Below are 18,493 nucleotides of genomic sequence, written 5' to 3'. Positions count from 1 at the left end.
GGGGGGCCATTAAATGGAGTGGGGGGGGGCCCATAGGCCAGTGCCTACTCTGCCTATTTGGTAACTAGGAACAGACCAGTAGAGGCTGGTGTTTTTTTGTTTGTGGGTGGCGGCAAACAACCACCCCCCCCCCCCATGTCACCTCAAACATCCCCCGTCCAGCTGTTGTCTGCCAGTCCAAGGGCACTTACCCCATCGGCGTCGTGGATCGGCGAGCACATTGGGGATCGGCGGGCACCTCAGCATCCGGGATCGGTGGGCAAACATCAGGCAGGGGATCAGATGGCCTCTCCTGTGTCCTCTTCTAATCTGAGATCGTGACGGCTTCCGCCATATGTCTCCTCCCCTCCTCCTAGGCGTCCAATAGGATCGCCTGTCCTTTTAGACAATCAGGTGACGTGGTATCAGACCTGCTTCCCGATTGGCCAGGAGGAGGATCAGTGTTGCAACAGCGAATATCCATTCGCTGTTGCAACACAACTGAAATGGGCTCCGGACGCAATGCTCTGCTCCCCGAGCCCACCCTATTTTGAAGCCTATTAGTGCCTCTGGCTCTGATCATGTGCTTCAAAAAACACACCCCCTGCCATAGGAATTCATGCGTCCGGCGTCCTGGAAGGGGACGGGCGCATGGATAGAGACGGCGGCATCGGGGGGGGGGGGGCACTGGAACTGACCATGGGCCCCTGGACCTTGCTTGTACCTAAAGCTCTTCCACCCATCCCTCTCGAATATATAATAATATAATATATAATGAGAACCAATCCAAAAAATTATTTGTAGGAAGCGTTCAGCCAGACTCCATACAGACAGTGAGATCCTTTTTTTTACAGCTGCAGTAAATGAAGTGGAGTCCTTCATAGGAGAGTTTTATAGACGACGTAATTAGTGACAGAGAGCGGAGGAACAGGAGATACCGGGGAGAGATACATAGAGGACTGACAAGCATTACATGGACTTGTTACATGAGACAACATGAAGGTCATACAGGGAAGATCCAATACAATTCTACACAATCCAAATCATGAGGCAGCACAGAATACCTTTCACATGTAAAGAACAATGACAATAATATTGATACATTTAAAAAAAAACAAAAAAAACATGGTATTCAGCTTTAAATCCAGATAATAACATTATATTATTAAACCCAAAACCCTAAAATGTCAGATATTGTAATCAGTAGATTTGGTGGCTACATTCGTTTTCTTTTCATTAGACATGTGCAATTTGTTTAGTTCCGAATTAGTTTTTTGCCAAGATTCAAAAATTCCTTAATTCGGAAAACATTAAAACTGACGAAAACCCTTTTAACTAATTTTTTCCTGAAATTCGAAAATCCAAAAATACAAAGAATCTGAAATTTTGAAAAATTCTAAAATCCGAAAATCAAAAAATCCGAAAAAATCTAAAGAACGAAAATCCGAGAATAAGAATGAAAATCCGGAAATTTGAAAACCCGAAAATCTGAAATAATAGCTAACTAATAATAACTATTACTAACTAATAAAATCACCAGGTGAAAACAGGTGGGGGGGAGCAGATGAAAAGTAGCCAAAAAATGTGTTCATTTTCGTTTCATTCGTTTTTTTGTTTTTATTTTTCGAGGCCAATCGTTGTGATTGAAATTTGTTATTTCAAATAAATTTTGTTCATTTCAAAAGATTCTGAAATTTGAAGTCCGAAAATTTCGAAATTCGGAAATCCGAAAATTCCAAAATTCCAAAATTCTAATTTGGAAATTCAAAAATTCGGAAATTCGAAAATCCAAAAATCCAAAGTAATAACTAACTAATAATAACTAGCTATTAAATTATAGGTATTGGAATTTTCTTTCAAATGAATACGAATTATCTGAAATAACAAATGCCGGATCTAAATGTATGGAACGTAACAAATTAATAATAATAAATACTAATAACAACTTTTTATTATTAGTATTTATTATTATTAATTGGCTACGTTCCATTACTTTAGATCCGGCATTCGTTATTTCAGATAATTCGTGACTTTGGATAAATTTGTATTCAATACGTTCACTAACAGCCAAATTTGAAACTAAATTCCAATACCTAGTTAGTTATTATTTTAGATTTTCAAATTTCCGAATTTTTCAAATTTCCATATTAGAATTTTTGGATTTTAGAATTTTTTAATTTCTAAATTTTCAGAATTCGAATTTCCGAATTTACAAAATTTTAAATCGAAATAATGAATTTCAATCACAACGAGTGACCCGAAAAATGAAAAAATAAAATAAAAATCACCTGGTGATCTGGCCAGTAACACACCTCCTGTATTAGTGTGACACAACTCTGGAGGAATGAGAACAGGAGGCACAGCAGACAGCAGCATTGCCAGTCTTGGGAGAGGGTATTGTTAGATGGACTAATATGGTGGCTGCATTTGTTTCCTTTTTCTTTGGCTCTTTCCCTTCTGTTTTCACCTGGTGATCTGGCCAGTAACACACCTCCTATATTAGAGCGCCCCCCCCCCCCCCACTCTGGATGAAGAAGCACAGGGGGCACAGCAGACAGCAGCATTGTCAACAGGGCCAGGACAAGGGGCGGCTGCCCAGGGCGCAGCCTGTATTGTAGGGATGGGGTTGCCGCAAGTTCCTTCTACTATAAGACTGACAGGAGTAGTGACAGCGGCATCACTACTGTCAGCCCAGCGTTGGAAGTGGCAAGGAGAGGAGGAGAGAGCTGGGAGGAGGTGTGGGCTGTGCTCTTTTGCCCCCTCCTCCTTATAGGCTCACATAATGAAGGGGGACCACAATTTGGCATATTTGCCCTGGGCACTGGATGATCTTGTCCAGGCACTGATTGTCAGTTTGGGGGAGGGGAGCGTTAATTGCACTAGCAGATTTATATACACTTTAGGGATAAAGGTTTTACATGAATAAATAAAAGTTGATCATTCTAAGAACCCCTGTCAGTGGTAAATGTTTTGTCTCAACCATGGAAACTGATACATTCTGTTGGCGAGCTTGTGCTTTTGGAAAAAAAAAAAAAACAACAGACTTGCTGGCTGGATCACCAGATGAAAATAGAAGAAAGAAAGCCTAAAAAAGAAAACAAATGCAGCCAACACATCTAAGAATTAGTAAGTTGCTATATAATAAATGTTTGCTTTCTTTTGTTGCTAGGGGGAACTGATAGTTGCTTGTGGGGCATTTTGCAGCAGGGGGGCCAACTGCAGTTGGGAGGGATACTGTGAGGGTGTCTATTGTCGCTGGAGGGTCTATTAATGCTGGCTACTGGGAGATCTAGTGTTGCTTGTGGGGTATTTTGCAGCGGGGGGTCAATTGCAGCTTTGAGGGATACTGGGAGGGTGTCTGCTGTTGCTGGAGGGGCTATTGATGCTGTCTAGTGGAAGATCTATTGTTGCTTGCAGGGGTCTATTGTTGCTGGGAGATCTATTGTTGCTGATGGGTTTTTTGTTGTTGCTGGCAGGGTCTAACTTTTCTAAGGGGACCTATTGTTGCTTGTGGGGTATTTTGTAGCAGGGGGGTCAGTTGCAGCTGGGAGAGAGTCTATTGTTTGCTGGAGGGCTACTGAGAGATCTATTGTTGCTGGAGGGGGTCTATTGTTGCTGGGAGATCTATTGTTGCTGGAGGGGTCCATCGTTGCTGGCGGGGTATATTGTTGCTGGGGCAGTCTATTATTATTGCTTGGGGGAGTATTTTGCTGCAGAAGGGTCTATTGTTACTGGAGGGGGATTTGTTATTGCTTGGGGGTCTATTGTTGCTGGTTGCAGGGGATGCTTTTGCTGTTATCATTAACAAATTCTATACAAACTACTTAGCACCACAAAATGATACTTGATTCTGTAGTCTCTAAAATGGGCAGTAGTGGGAGGTGGGTAGGGGGAGGAACCAAGGGATGGTGCTCGGAGGAGGGTAGGGGGAGAAACCAAGGGATGGTGCTCGGAGGAGGGTAGGGGGAGGAACCAAGGTATGTGCTCGGAGAGGAGTAGGGTGAGGAACCAAGGGATGGTGCTTGAAGATGGGTAGGGGGGGATCCAAGGGATGGTACTCAGAGGAGAGTAGGGGGGGGGAGGAACCAAGGTATGTGCTCGGAGGAGGGTAGGGAGGGAACCAAGGGATGGTGCTCGGAGGAGGGTAGGGGGAGGAACCAAGGGATAGTGCTCGGAGGAGGGTAGGGGGAGAAACCAAGGGATGGTGCTCGGAGGAGGTAGGGGGAGAAACCAAGGGATGGTGCTCGGAGGAGGGTAGGAGGGGAAACCAAGGTATGTGCTCGGAGAGGAGTAGAGAGTGAGGAACCAAGGGATGGTGCTTGAAGATGGGTAGGGGGGGAACCAAGGGATGGTACTCAGAGGAGAGTAGGGGGGGGAGGAACCAAGGTATGTGCTCGGAGGAGGGTAGGGAGGGAACCAAGGGATGGTGCTCGGAGGAGGGTAGGGGGAGGAACCAAGATATGTGCTCGGAGGTGGGTAGGGGGAGGAACCAAAGAATGGTGCTAGGAGGAGTGTAGGGGGAGGAACCAAGATATGTGCTCGGAGGGTGGGTAGGGGGAGGAGACAAGGGATGGGGATGGTGCTCGGAGGTGGGTAGGGGGAGGAGACAAGGGATGGGGATGGTGCTCGGAGGTGGGTAGGGGGAGGGACCAAGGGATGGAGATCAGAGGTGGGTAGGGGGCGAAGACAAGGGATGACTTGGAAGGGGGGGGGGGGTATCTGCATCTTTTCTCTGAAAGAGCCCTGTATAAGGGGTTATGTGAATGAATGTCAGGGTCTCATATCTTACAGGACATTAGCGGCCATTGCTCCACTGAGTAGATAGGTTGGCATGTCGGTAACAATGCCCATGACAATAATACCTATAAGCTGATGCATTTTCTTTGAACTCCAAGGATAGCTCACTCTTCCAGCTAGGGGGTACTTGGTAGGGACCAGGAAAGCAGTTTGGTGTCCCATTTGATGGACATGTGCCCGGGCTGTGACACTGATTGGCTAAGGGGGGGGGGGGGGGGGCAACTAGTACTTGTGCTGCCTCTGTAGTCCCTGACGGATATAAGAAGCCGGTAAGCGATCTTTCCATGTGGAAATAAATGATCGGGTTTGGTTGGAGAGGCCAATGAACCGGTCAGTATTGTGGACCACCTGCCGATTGCTCAGTCCTACCTTTGAAGCCATTTTCCATGATGTATGTGTTCTGCCGTCTGTCCATCGTACAGGTACCTAGTACAACAAATGAGACAGAGAAGTCACTAGACAGACATACTATAGACAAATAATTGGATCAGTAAACCAATAACAAACATGTTTTCCAAAGAAAAGTTTAGGGAATTAAAGGCGAAATCCGGGAAACTTAAAGGGTAACTCCACTTTCATGGGAGAAAAAATAGCAATTAAAAATAAAATAATACAGAGTATACAATTGCTACACAAGTCAGATTGTAATTGAATGTTATTAAAAATGACCCTTTCAATCTGCAGATCTGTAATTTTCTGTAAAATGCAATATGGCCACCTGGAGGCGCTCTGTACAAGGGTATATCCGATTGCCGAACGCATTATCTTAGTTATAAAATGGCAGAGCAGCTCCCCTGTGCCAGATCATGTATCTAGGCACTTGGTGCTCGGAGGAGGGTAGGGGGAGGAGCCAAGGGATAATGCTTGGAGGAGGGTAGGGGGAGGAACCAAGGGATGGTGCTCGGAGGAGGGTAGGGGGAGGAAACAAGGGATGGTGCTTGGAGGAGGGTAGGGGGAGGAATCAAGGGATGGTGCTCGAATGAGGGTGGGGGGGAAACCAAGGGATGGTGCTCGGAGGAGGGTAGGGGGCATGCACATGCTGTGGCTGCGCTGTGTCAGCGGGTGGCTGTGCTGTGTCGGCGGGTGGCGGCCAACGGATGTCTGCCGTCACCCGCTGATCTACGGGGAGCGACACAGAACAGAGCTCTGCAAACAAAGCAGAGCTCTGTTCTGTCAGCAGGGATGGAATGGACTTTCCTTCCCTGCAAAGCAGGGAATAAAATCAATCACTTCCCTTAGTAAAAGCACCTCCCACAGTACAGTACACAAACACTGGCTAAGCACACATTTAACCCTTTGATCGCCCTAGATCAGGGGTGTCAAACTGAATTTCATCGAGGGCCACATTAGCAATGTGGTTGCCCTCAAAGGGCCCGGTTGTATCTGGGTCGCACTACATACAGTACAGCATGCAGAGTTCAGGATTACGTCAGGATCATGCTATGTACAGAGAGCAGGGGTGCACTACGTACAAACTGCATGGATCCAGGGTGTGCTACGTACAGAGTGCAGGGGTTCAGGATTAGGTCAGGATTATGCTATCTACAGAATGCAAGGTTCAGGGGTACGCTGTGTACAGATTTCAGGATTACACCAGGATTATGCTACGTACGGAGTACAGGGGTTCAGGGGTGTGCTACGTACAGAGTTCAGGATTATGCTACATATGGAGTGCAGAGGTTCAGGGGTGTGCTACGTACAGAGTTCAGGATTATGCTACATATAGAGTGCAGGGGTTCAGGGGTGTGCTACGTACAGAGTTCAGGATTATGCTACATATAGAGTGCAGGGGTTCAGGGGTGTGCTATGTACAGAGTTCAGGATTATGCTACATATAGAGTGCAGGGGTTCAGGGGTGTGCTACGTACAGAGTTCAGGATTATGCTACATATGGAGTGCAGGGGTTCAGGGGTGTACTTTGTACAGAGTGCAGATGTTCAGGGGTGTACTTTGTACAGAGTGCAGATGTTCAGGGGTGTGCTATGTACAGAGTGCAGAGGTTCAGGTGTGCACTACGTACAGAGTGCAGAATTCAGGATTAGGTCAGGATTATGCTATGCACAGAGTGTAGGGTTCAGCAGTGCGCTACATACAGAGAGCATGGTTCAGGGGTGCGCTGTGTACAGAGTTCCGGATTACACTAGGATTATGCTACGTACGTAGTGCAGGGGTTCAGGGGTGTGCTATGTACAGAGTTCAGGATTAAGTCAGGATTATGCTACATACAGAGTGCAGGGGTTCAGGGATGCGCTACGTACAGAGTGCAAGGGTTCAGGGGTGCACTACATACAGAGTGCAGGGGTTCAGGGGTGTGCCCTTTCCAATGTGTAACATCTCATTTCCACCCCTCCTCCTGGGTTCTGACCTCCACACCCCACACTTTGCCCCCATCCCCACACCTTCCTACACACCTCCACATCCCTCATCCCCCTTCCACCTTCCAAAGCAAAACCTCACATCTCTACTCTCTCCTACCCAATGGCATTTACAAGAATGCTTTCAATGCCCTCAATAGCCCAACCCTCAAGATGCAGCCGCTGGATGTAGATTAGAACACACAGCCGCTGAAGCCGTCAGGTACCTCTGCCACTGACAGGCTATGCCAGACCGACAGCAAATGTGCTCAGCTACACACACAGCCGGAGCCGCTGGGTGAGCCTTGTATGAGACAGCGCATCATTAACACTTTTACAAAATTTGCACGGTCCTAGTATTCAAGGAATATTTTGGTGCAGCAGTCTCAATTTAATTGTGGCTGAGCGCAAACATTAGGCATTTTTTAACTAGATAAAATCAGGGCTGGTGCAAGGATTTTTGACACCCTAGGCGAAACCTCATTTTGGCGCCCCCCCCCCCCATTAGCTCTGCCCCTGACCCCACCCCTTTTCAATGCCCATGTATATGGTGGAGATGGTGGGGGGAGATTTTTGCAGCACCTCTCCACCTTTTCTTCAGCCCGTGAAGCACAGGCCCACACCAGGCTAACTGTGTAACTGCCTGTCCGTACGAGCAGACAGATACACTGACAATGACTAAAATAATAATAAATGCACATTTTTTTTACCTTTTTGCAAAAAGATCTGCATTTATTATTTTTTCACAAAGGTGAACTTGAACCTGCACACCTCAAATCACCCCAATTCCTGTATTTTCAGCACCTCAGATCACCCCAATTGCTTCATCAATCCCCTGAACACCTGTTCCTCGCTGCACCCCCCCCCCCCACAACTCTGTTTATCTCTGTACCCTCCCTGCACCTGTGTACCCTCCCCGCACCTCTGCTTATCTCTGTACCCTCCCCGCACCTCTGCTTATCTCTGTACCCTCCCCGCACCTCTGTACCCTCCCCGCACCTCTGTTTATCTCTGTACCCTCCCCGCACCTCTGTTTATCTCTGTACCCTCCCCGCACCTCTGTTTATCTCTGTACCCTCCCCGCACCTCTGCTTATCTCTGTACCCTCCCCGCACCTCTGTACGCTCCCCGCACCTCTGCTTTTCTCTGTACCCTCCCCGCACCTCTGTTTATCTCTGTACCCTCCCGCACCTCTGTTTATCTCTGTACCCTCCCCGCACCTCTGTTTATCTCTGTACCCTCCCCGCACCTCTGTTTATCTCTGTACCCTCCCCGCACCTCTGTTTATCTCTGTACCCTCCCCGCACCTCTGTACCCTCCCCGCACCTCTGTTTATCTCTGTACCCTCCCCGCACCTCTGTTTATCTCTGTACCCTCCCCGCACCTCTGTTTATCTCTGTACCCTCCCCGCACCTCTGTTTATCTCTGTACCCTCCCCGCACCTCTGTTTATCTCTGTACCCTCCCCGCACCTCTGTACCCTCCCCGCACCTCTGTTTATCTCTGTACCCTCCCCGCACCTCTGTTTATCTCTGTACCCCCCCGCACCTCTGTACCCTCCCTGCACCTCTGTTTATCTCTGTACCCTCCCCGCACCTCTGTTTATCTCTGTACCCTCCCCGCACCTCTGTTTATCTCTGTACCCTCCCTGCACCTCTGCTTATCTCTGTACCCTCCCCGCACCTCTGTACCCTCCCCGCACCTCTGTTTATCTCTGTACCCTCCCCGCACCTCTGTTTATCTCTGTACCCTCCCCGCACCTCTGTTTATCTCTGTACCCTCCCCGCACCTCTGTTTATCTCTGTACCCTCCCCGCACCTCTGTACCCTCCCCGCACCTCTGTTTATCTCTGTACCCTCCCTGCACCTGTGTACCCTCCCCGCACCTCTGCTTATCTCTGTACCCTCCCCGCACCTCTGTACGCTCCCCGCACCTCTGCTTTTCTCTGTACCCCCCACACCTCTGTACCCTCCCCATACCTCTGTACCCCCCTGCACCTCTGTACCCTCCCCGCACCTCTGTTTCTCTATACCCTCCCTGCACCTCTGTACCCTGCCCGCACCTCTGTTTATCTTTTGTACCCCCCCTGCACCTGTGTTCCCCACTGTATCCCACAATCTGTTCCCCTGTAATCACCCCCCACACACCTGTTCCCCTCTGTAACCTCCCCCCCCCCACACACACGTTTCCCTCTGCCCCCCCCATACATCTGTTCCCCTCTGTAACCTCCTTCTCCACACACACACACATGTTCCCCTCTGTCCCCCCCCCACACATCTGTTCCCCTCTGCCCCCACACATCTGTTCCCCTCTGTCCCCCCCATACATCTGTTCCCCTCTGTAACCTCCTCCCTCACACACATGTTCCCCTCTGTCCCCCCCCCCCACACACATCTGTTCCCCTCTGTAACCTCCCCCCCACACACATATGTTCCCGTTCCCCCCCATGCATTTGTTCCCTTCTGTCACCTCCTCCCCCACACATACGCGCACACACACACACACGTCCCCCCCTCCCCCCACACACATCTGTTCCCCTCTGTAACCTCCTCCCCCCACACACACATTGACCTCTGCCCCCCACACACACACACATCTGTTCCCTCTGTCCCCCCCATACATCTGTTCCCCTCTGTAACCTCCTCCCCCCACACACATGTTCCCCTCTGCCCCCCCACACACATCTGTTCCCCTCTGTAACCTCCTCCCCCACACACACACATACACACACACACATGTTCCTCTCTGTCCCCCCCCACACATCTGTTCCCCTCTGCCCCCCCAATACATCTGCTCCCCTCTGTAACCTCCTCCCCCACACACATGTGCCTCTCTGTCCCCCCGTACACATCTGTTCCCCTCTGTCCCCCCATACATCTGTTCCCCTCTGTAACCTCCTCCCCTACACACACATGTTCCCCTCTGTCCCCCCCCCCCCACACATTCCCTCTGTAACCTCCTCACCTCACACACACGTTGACCTCTTTTCCTCCCCCACACACATCTGTTCCCCTCTGTCCCCCCCATACATCTGTTACCCTCTGTAATCTCCTCCCCCCACACACGCACACATGTTCTCCTCTGCCCCCCCACAAACATCTGTTCCCCTCTTTCCCCCCACACATCTGTTCCCCTCTGCCCCCCCACACATCTGTAACCCCCCACACACACATGTTCCCCTCTGTCCCCCCCACACATCTGTTCCTCTCTGCCCCCCCACACACATCTGTTCCCCTCTGACCCCCCCAATACATGTTTCCCTCTGTAACCTCCTCCCCCCCACACACACGTTCCCCTCTGCCCCCCCCACACACACATCTGTTCCCCTCTGCCCCCCCAAACATCTGTTCCTCTCTGCCCCCCCCACATCTGTTCCCCTCTGACCCCCCAATACATCTGTTCCTTTCTATAACCTCCTCCCCCACACACACGTTCCTCTCTGCCCCCCTCACACATCTGTTCCCCTCTGTAACCCCCCCCCCCCCCCCACACACACCTGTTTTCCTCTGTAACCCCCCCCCCCCCCCCACACACATACACACACCTGTTTTCCTCTGTATCCCCCCACCTCTGTAACCCCTTCCCCCACATATCTTTTCTCCTCCCCCCCCCCCCCCCCAAGCACATCAGTTCCTCTACGCACCCACCCCCACACCTCTGTCCTGTCCCTCTAACCCCCCCCACACACACAACTCTGTCCCCCTCTGTACATAATGCAATATGAACCTGACAGCAGTAAAAGTTTTTTTTTAAATTCAGGTTACTGGGTGCTGTTTTTTCACTGCCTGTGCGAACGCCATGGTAACCTCACTCCAAGCAGAGCGGCGCTGCTTCCTGTCCTCACAAACTATCCCGACAGTCCAGGAGAAGGAGTGTGGGGAAATTCGCGCCAATCCCGAACTTACATGCAGCCGGGGGCTTCCATCTCATCCGGCCGGTTCCATGTATCCTGCAGGCAAGCACTTCAGGGCCGGCCGGTGCTCTGCTCTTTGTCCAAGCTCTCTCCCCTCCCCTTCTCACTGCCGCCGCCGCTGCCGCTAGGGAACAATAGAGACCCGCGTGTGGTGGTACAGAGACAGGTCACACTCACTGGCAGTGGCACTGTGATCATCAGGGGCGCGCAGCGGCGCAGGGGATGTTTTCTTTACTTCCTTTATAATGGATACAGTACCCCGCCGCCGCTGCACTGGCGCCTCTGATACTATATGGAGGAACTTGGGAGCAGAGCGGCTGCTTGTCAAGTTAATTGCTGAGGGAAAGAGGGAGTAAGATCACCAGCGGCCGGGCGCCCTAGGCGGCAGTGCGCCCTAGGCGGCTGCCTTGTTTGCCTAGTGGTAGCGCCGGCCCTGGATAAAATAATAACTGCACAGAAATTATACTCCAATAAAAAAATAAAAATAAAAAAAGAGCATGCTGCTTAGATGACTTCATAATGAAGTAGATGTAGTCACGGCTTCCTTATGAACTTTCTTTGAAGGTGTAATTTGTAGTCTTTATCAAACAGGGAAAAAAAGAAAGAAAAAAGGTTTCATAGTTTCATAGTTTCATAGTTAGTAAGGTTGAATAAAGACACCAGTCCATCCAGTTCAACCTGAGTGAGTGTCTACCCCTATCCCTGTACATTGCACACTCACATTGGCCCCTACCCTCAAGGAGCCCACAATCTAAGGTCCCCATTCATATACTAGGGCCAATTTTTTTGGACAGAAGCCAATTAACCTACCTGCATGTCTTTGGAGTGTGGGAGGAAACCGGAGTACCCGGAGGAAACCCACGCAGGCACAGGGAGAACATGCAAACTCCAGGCAGGTAGTGTCATGGTTGGGATTTGAACCAGCGACCCTTCTTACTGCTAGGTGAGAGTGCTAACCACTACACCACTGTGCCGCCCAAGGTGATAAGAGAAGTGAGATGTTGATTACATGGACACCTCTATAAACCTTTATAATACATTTACAAGCACTGGCAGATCTGCTAGGACAAACTCCACATCATATAAAGGATGTAAATGGTTACATCATCGTGTGCTCCAATTCCCGGGAAGGAGAAGAGGGAGGACGTGGAGGACGGTCACTGAAGTTCATCGAGGTGACATCATTGTGACTATTGACCAGCTTTATGGAAACTTTATTTCCCGATCATAAGGTTAATCTATATCGAATTATTTTCAGCACATTGTTCTCACAGAGTAGTATTACCCAAATCACTTTAGGAGTAATTTATTGTTAGGAGAAAACAACATAAGACATGAAATGTGAGAAAGAAGACGTGTACAGTGCCTTGCAAAAGTATTCAACCCCCTTGGCTTTTTACCTATTTTGTTACATTACAGCCTTTAGTTCAATGTTTTTTTAATCTGAATTATATGTGATGGATCAGAACACAATAGTCTAAGTTGGTGAAGTAAAATTAGAAAAATATATACTGATAAAAACGGATAATTGCCATGTGCATATGTATTCACCCCCTTTGTTATGAAGCCCATAAAAAGCTCTGGTGCCACCAATTCCCTTCAGAAGTCACATAATTAGAGAAATGATGTCCACCTGTGTGCAATCTAAGCCCTTGTACACACGGTCGGAGATTCCGACAACCAAATCCATCGGAGTAATTCCGGAAGAGGTCCGGAAGTGATGTTGCATACACACGGTCGGACTAAATTGTCGGAAAATCTGATTGTACATAACGTGATGACATTATTTCGTTACGACGGGACTACATTCAGGCTAGTAGCCAATAGCTTTGGTCTAGGAATTTGATCTGAGCATGCGTGGCACTTTGTCCGTCGGAGTAGGCTACACATGATTGGAGTATGTCCGATAGGAGCATTTTGTCGGAAAATTTTACCGGCAAGTTGGAAAAAATGGTCCGTCGGATATTCCGACGGAAACAGTCCGATGCAGACCACACACAGTCGGAATATCCGACAAAACGGTCCGATAGGACACATTCCGCCGGAATCTCCGACCGTGTGTACAAGGGCTTAGTGTCACATGATCTGTCATTACATGTACACACCTTTCTGAAAGGCCCCAGAGGCTGCAACACCTAAGCAAGAGGCACCACTAACCAAACACGGCCATGAAGACCAAGGAACTCTCCAAACAAGTAAGGGACAATGTTGTTGAGAAGTACAAGTCAGGGTTAGGTTATAAAAAAATATCCAAATCTTTGATGATCCCTAGGAGCGCCATCAAATCTATCATAACCAAATGGAAAGAAGATGGCACAACAGCAAACCTGCCAAGAGACGGCCGCACACCAAAACTCATGGACTGGGCAAGGAGGGTATTAATCAGAGAGGAGCACAGAGACCTAAGATAACCCTGGAGGAGCTGCAGAGTTCCACAGCAGAGACTGGAGTATCTGTACATAGGACGACAATAAGCCGTACTCTCCATAGTGTTGGGCTTTATGGCAGAGTGGCCAGAAGAAAGTCATTACTTTCAGCAAAAAACAAAATGGTGTGTTTTGAGTTTGGGAAAAGTCATGTGGGAGACTCCCAAAATGTATGGAGGAAGGTGCTCTGGTCTGATGTATGGAGGAAGGTGCTCTGGTCTGATGAGACTAAAATTTGACTTTTTGGCCATCAAAGATAACGCTGTCTGGCACCAACCCAACACATCACATCACCCAAAGAACACCATCCCCACTGTGAAACATGGTGGTGCAGCATCATGCTGTGGGTATGTTTTTCAGCAGTTGGGACTGGGAAACTGGTCAGGGTTGAGGGAAAGATGGATGGTGCTAAATACAGGGATATTCTTCAGCAAAAACCTGCACCCCTCTGTGTGTGATTTGACGCTAGGACGGAGGTTCACCTTCCAGCAGGACAATGACCCCAAACACACTGCTAATGCAACACTTGAGTGGTTTAAGGGGAAACATGTAAATGTGTTGGAATGGCCTAGTCAAAGCCCAGACCTCAATCCAATAGAAAATCTGTGGTCAGACTTAGAGATTGCTGTTCACAAGCGCAAACCATCCAACTTGAAGGAGCTGGGGCAGTTTTGTAAGGAGGAATGGGCAAAAATCCCAGTGCTGTGATGTGGGAAGACTCATAGAGACTTATCCAAAGAGACTTGGAGCTGTGATAGCTGCAAAAGGTGTCTCTACAAAGTATTGACTTTAGGGGGGTGAATAGTTATGCACATTGACTTTTTCTATTATTTTGTGCTACTTGTTGTTTGCTTCACAATAAAAAAAAATCTTCAAAGTTGTGGGCATGTTCTGTAAATTAAATGATCCAAATCCTCAAACAATCCATGTTGATTCCAGGTTGTGGGGAAACAAAATATGGGAAATGCCAAGGGGGGTGAAAATTTTTGAAAGGCACTGTAAGTCAGTAGGCTAGCCCTGTTGCCCAATGTGTCCATTGGTACTTATCATGCAGCCTTCAGGTGCCAGCAGTGGGACCATTATACAGTTGATTAGGTCTCTAGTAGTCTAATGCAACAGGTTCTAGTCTCTTGCAACTTTTATCCAAGCTTCAACCATACCTGTATCATGTCCCAGTCTTTGACCATTGCCGTCAGTAGGCCCGCAACCTTTGACAGCCTTCTGTAGCCTTAACGGTGTGGTAAAGGTAAATGTTTTTTCACCTTAATGCACTGCCGGCGCCCCCAGTCCCCCCGTTTTACTTACCTGACCCCTCGAAAATCCCGCGCTCGCCCCTGCCGTCCTCTTCGCCGCTCAGCCTGGCCGCTGATTGGCTGGAGTGGATGGATTGAAAGCTGTGCTGTCAATCACATCCAATGACGCAGTGCGCGGGAGGGCGGGGCTGTGTGATACAGCGAGCGGCTATAGCCGCCGGCTGTATCACGGGAGCGCACCCGCAAGTGCGAGGGAGCTCACATGAACGTGAGAAGTACCTGCGGGAGGAAGCAGAGACAGCCGCCGAGGGACCCCAGAAGAGCAGGTTCGGGGCCACTCTGTGCAAAACGAGCTGCACGGTGGAGGTAAGTATAACATGTTTGTTATTTTAAAAAAATAAAACATTTTACTTTACAATCCCTTTAATAGTATGTGCGGCATCGCGGTGGAGCCCCTCGCCTCCGCGATGCGTACGCACCCCGGAATAGGGGGACTGCGACATGGTCGGCTACATGACAAGCTTAGTCTCTACGCTGATGACATGATGCTGTACCTCGCAGACTCTGGCCCATCTCTGAAGGCAGCCCTGGACACCATTAGTGTATTCGGTGACTACTCGGGGCTACGAATTAACTGGGATAAGTCCCAAATTCTTCCCATAGACTTTGGCCCTCCCACGGCGGAACAAGCCTCCTCCCCCCTTATCCGGGTGAGCTCCCTGAAGTATCTGGGTATTATGATTACCCGCTCCCCCGCGGACTTTACTAAACTTAATATAGAGCCATTAATTGCGACCCTTAAAACCAAAACACAAACATGGGCTAAACTCCCCCTAGGAATAATGGGCCGTATTAACCTGATAAAAATGATTGTACTCCCTCAATTTTTGTATGTCCTCTGGCATGCCCCCATATATTTACCCCTTCGAACCTTTAAAGACATTGAAGCGATCCTTAACTCCTTCGTGTGGGGGCGGAACCGACATAAACTGTCCTGGCAGGTATTGAAATGTCCCACCGACTTGGGCGGCGCAGCGCTACCCGACTTCAACCTGTACTATCTGGCTGCCCAACTCTCTCACTTTTTTCATTTGGACAAACAGGACCGGGAGCGGTATCTGACCCTGGTGTGCTCACCCCTGTCTGCTGGGTACACTCACCCCTACCAAGTGCTATTTAAGACTCCTATGGACCCCGAGGCGCTGCGTAATCGCCGGGGTCTGCTGTATGCTCACTGCAGGATATGGGAATTGGTGGGACGCAGGCTGGGACGACCCGCTATACACTCGCACACCCCCCTTTGGCACAATCCGGGATTACCGGAACTGATGTCAATACCAGACTGTGGCCTGTGGTTATCTAAGGGCGTGGCATATCTCTCAGATGTTTACAGTAATCAGGTTCTTAAATCTTTCCAACAGCTTAAAGATGAATTCCATATCCCCAACCACATGTTCTTCAGATTTCTCCAGCTCCGGCATGCCCTTCAGACCCAGTTTCGTGATCATCCCCCGAGTTTGGACCGCACGGGCATTTTAGCTACCCTGCTGGGGCAGGACCCCTCCAAACTAATTTCCCTCTTTTATAATGATCTTCTCCGTCCTGTAGCGGCCGCCTCTGCATACAAGCTGAGGGATAGATGGGTCGGGGACGTAGGACACTTGGAGGACGAGGAGTGGGAAGATGCTTTGACTACATGTAAAAAGGTGTCTACCAAACTCTCTGACCGCCTGACCCAAATGTACATTGTTCATAGGGCCTACATCACCCCATCCCGCCTTGCTCGGTTTAATCCGGTACAAGACCCTAGCTGTCCCAGATGCAATGGCTCGCCCGGTACCTTCTTCCACATGCTGTGGTCCTGCCCGGTAATACATGATTACTGGTCCCATATTGTTAAATTTATACATGATGAGATGGGATCCCCCTTGACCATGTGCCCCAAACAGTGCTTACTGGGGATATTCCCAGATCCAGACTTTGACAAGCCCCATATCACTTTTCTACAGGAGGTATTATTTCTTGCCAGGTTGTTGGTGGCAAGGAAATGGATGAGAGGGACACCCCCGAGTGTACAGGAATGGATAGCTACCGTCAATGCTGTCCTTCCTTATAAAAAGGAAATATATGCACATAGGGGCTGCCCTGCTAAGTATGGGAAGATATGGGATATATGGTTAAGCAACGCAGCCACTTGTAATGACATAGAGGTCGATCCCTGATCCCAAATATATTTGTCCTCTGGAGGGTCCGGCCACCTTGGTCTCCCCCCTTCCCCTATCTCCCCCAAGACTGTCCGTAATGTTGCTCTGTACCCCCTGCGCTGTTCTGTTTCAGTGCTTTGCTTTACCCCCTATCCACTTGACCATGTTAATTGTTATTACAATGCACCCTCTTCATTAGTTTGGCTCCTGCTACCAGCTGTTCCCACTCAGCATGATGGTTTATTTTTTGATGTAACTCCGTTTTATTTACGTACTGTATGTATTCTGTACTTTGTGCCTGTAGTTTTTTTTTCTCAACCCAATAAACATTTTGTTTGTAAAAAAAAAATAGTATGTGCGGCTGTCAGGACTCAGGTCTGAACCTAATACCTCTACTGAGTCTGGCGGTTTCTCTTCTTGTTTAACCACCTTGGATGCTGGACAATTCCTTTAATAAACCCTGCCTTGAACCTTGTTTCTCTTGAACCCTTTGCTCCTTCCATGAACGTCCTAATTTAACCCCACTTTTGCATTTCCTGTTTGCAAGTTTATTGTGCTCGCTCCAGCCAATATCTCACTTTTGTCACTCCAGCTACCATTCATTTCAACGCTACCACCCTTTGGCTTGTTTTCTGACTACTATGCTTCTGTTTGATCCCTACCTGCTATATCTACTACTGGACCCTGTCTTGCTTATCTACTGGGGGGGAGGGGGTGATCCTGAGGTCCACAACCTGATACTAACACACAGCAAAACCCATCCCCACCATCAGGAGCTCTGGTAAATGCCAGTTAGACCCTGCAGCTTGGGTGAGCTTGCATCATCCGCCAGGGTGACCTGCTTCTGTACATATCCTGGTGATTGGTGGGAGCCTCTCTACTGCTATAGCTACTGGTCTCCAAGTCTGACCCCTGACCTTGATAGTGTCCCTCCGGGGATGCAAGTTGACCATTAATTCTCATTCAAACCGAGCAAGTGACAGGTGACTGACAGACGAGCCTGGGAGGAAATTGATCCTGCCTCTTCATGCCAACGCTATCTAATGTGTGTGGCCAATTCAAGGGTTCTTACTGATGGGCAGACCTCTAATAGTGGGATAATGAATAGGCTTCCTACATGGCTGGTACTCAACTCATGTTAATTACAGGAAGGTGATAATAAAACTGGAATTTATTTTCCCAAAATAGGCAACAACCCTAGAAAAGAGAAACCTGCTCTTCCTCATTGCATTGCCAGGATGATGAAATCTTCAATTTGACTCGGCTAACAAAGAGATACTAGATCCTTGTGAGAAATACTGTTTGTGGTGACTTCATACCTCGAAGGACCAGTCATAATGGTACAAATAAATTCAGTTCACACCATCAGCATGGTGCGGTAGGATGCGACAGCTGAGCAGCCCTGGAGCACATAGAATGAGTGAGGCCCGGTACAATTATCCAGCACAGAGAGCCTCACCTTGAATTCTGCCCGGGACTCATTTTATTAAACTTTCACATAGACTTCACAATAACTCAACATTTCTTATAGTTCTTCTTTAAGGTTAACTATTACCTATGAAGGCAGT

General features: G+C 48.7%; 1 protein-coding gene across 4 annotated transcripts in view; it reads right to left on the bottom strand.

Annotated features, from left to right (window-relative positions):
* The window catches only part of LOC143962650 (multiple epidermal growth factor-like domains protein 11), a 981,904-nt gene that overhangs the window by 72,055 nt on the left and 891,356 nt on the right, over nt 1-18,493 (bottom strand). For all 4 annotated transcript variants that reach the window (XM_077471986.1, XM_077471983.1, XM_077471984.1 and 1 more), the window contains one exon: nt 5,146-5,202. In XM_077471986.1, the coding sequence (XP_077328112.1) occupies nt 5,146-5,202 (57 nt within the window). The remainder of the gene's footprint in view (nt 1-5,145; nt 5,203-18,493) is intronic.

The sequence above is a fragment of the Lithobates pipiens genome, unplaced genomic scaffold (assembly GCF_037356315.1).
Source record: "Lithobates pipiens isolate NorthernLeopardFrog02 unplaced genomic scaffold, aLitPip1_a1.2 Scaffold_8, whole genome shotgun sequence".
NCBI lineage: Eukaryota > Metazoa > Chordata > Amphibia > Anura > Ranidae > Lithobates > Lithobates pipiens.
This window is presented reverse-complemented; position numbering and strand designations above follow the sequence as displayed.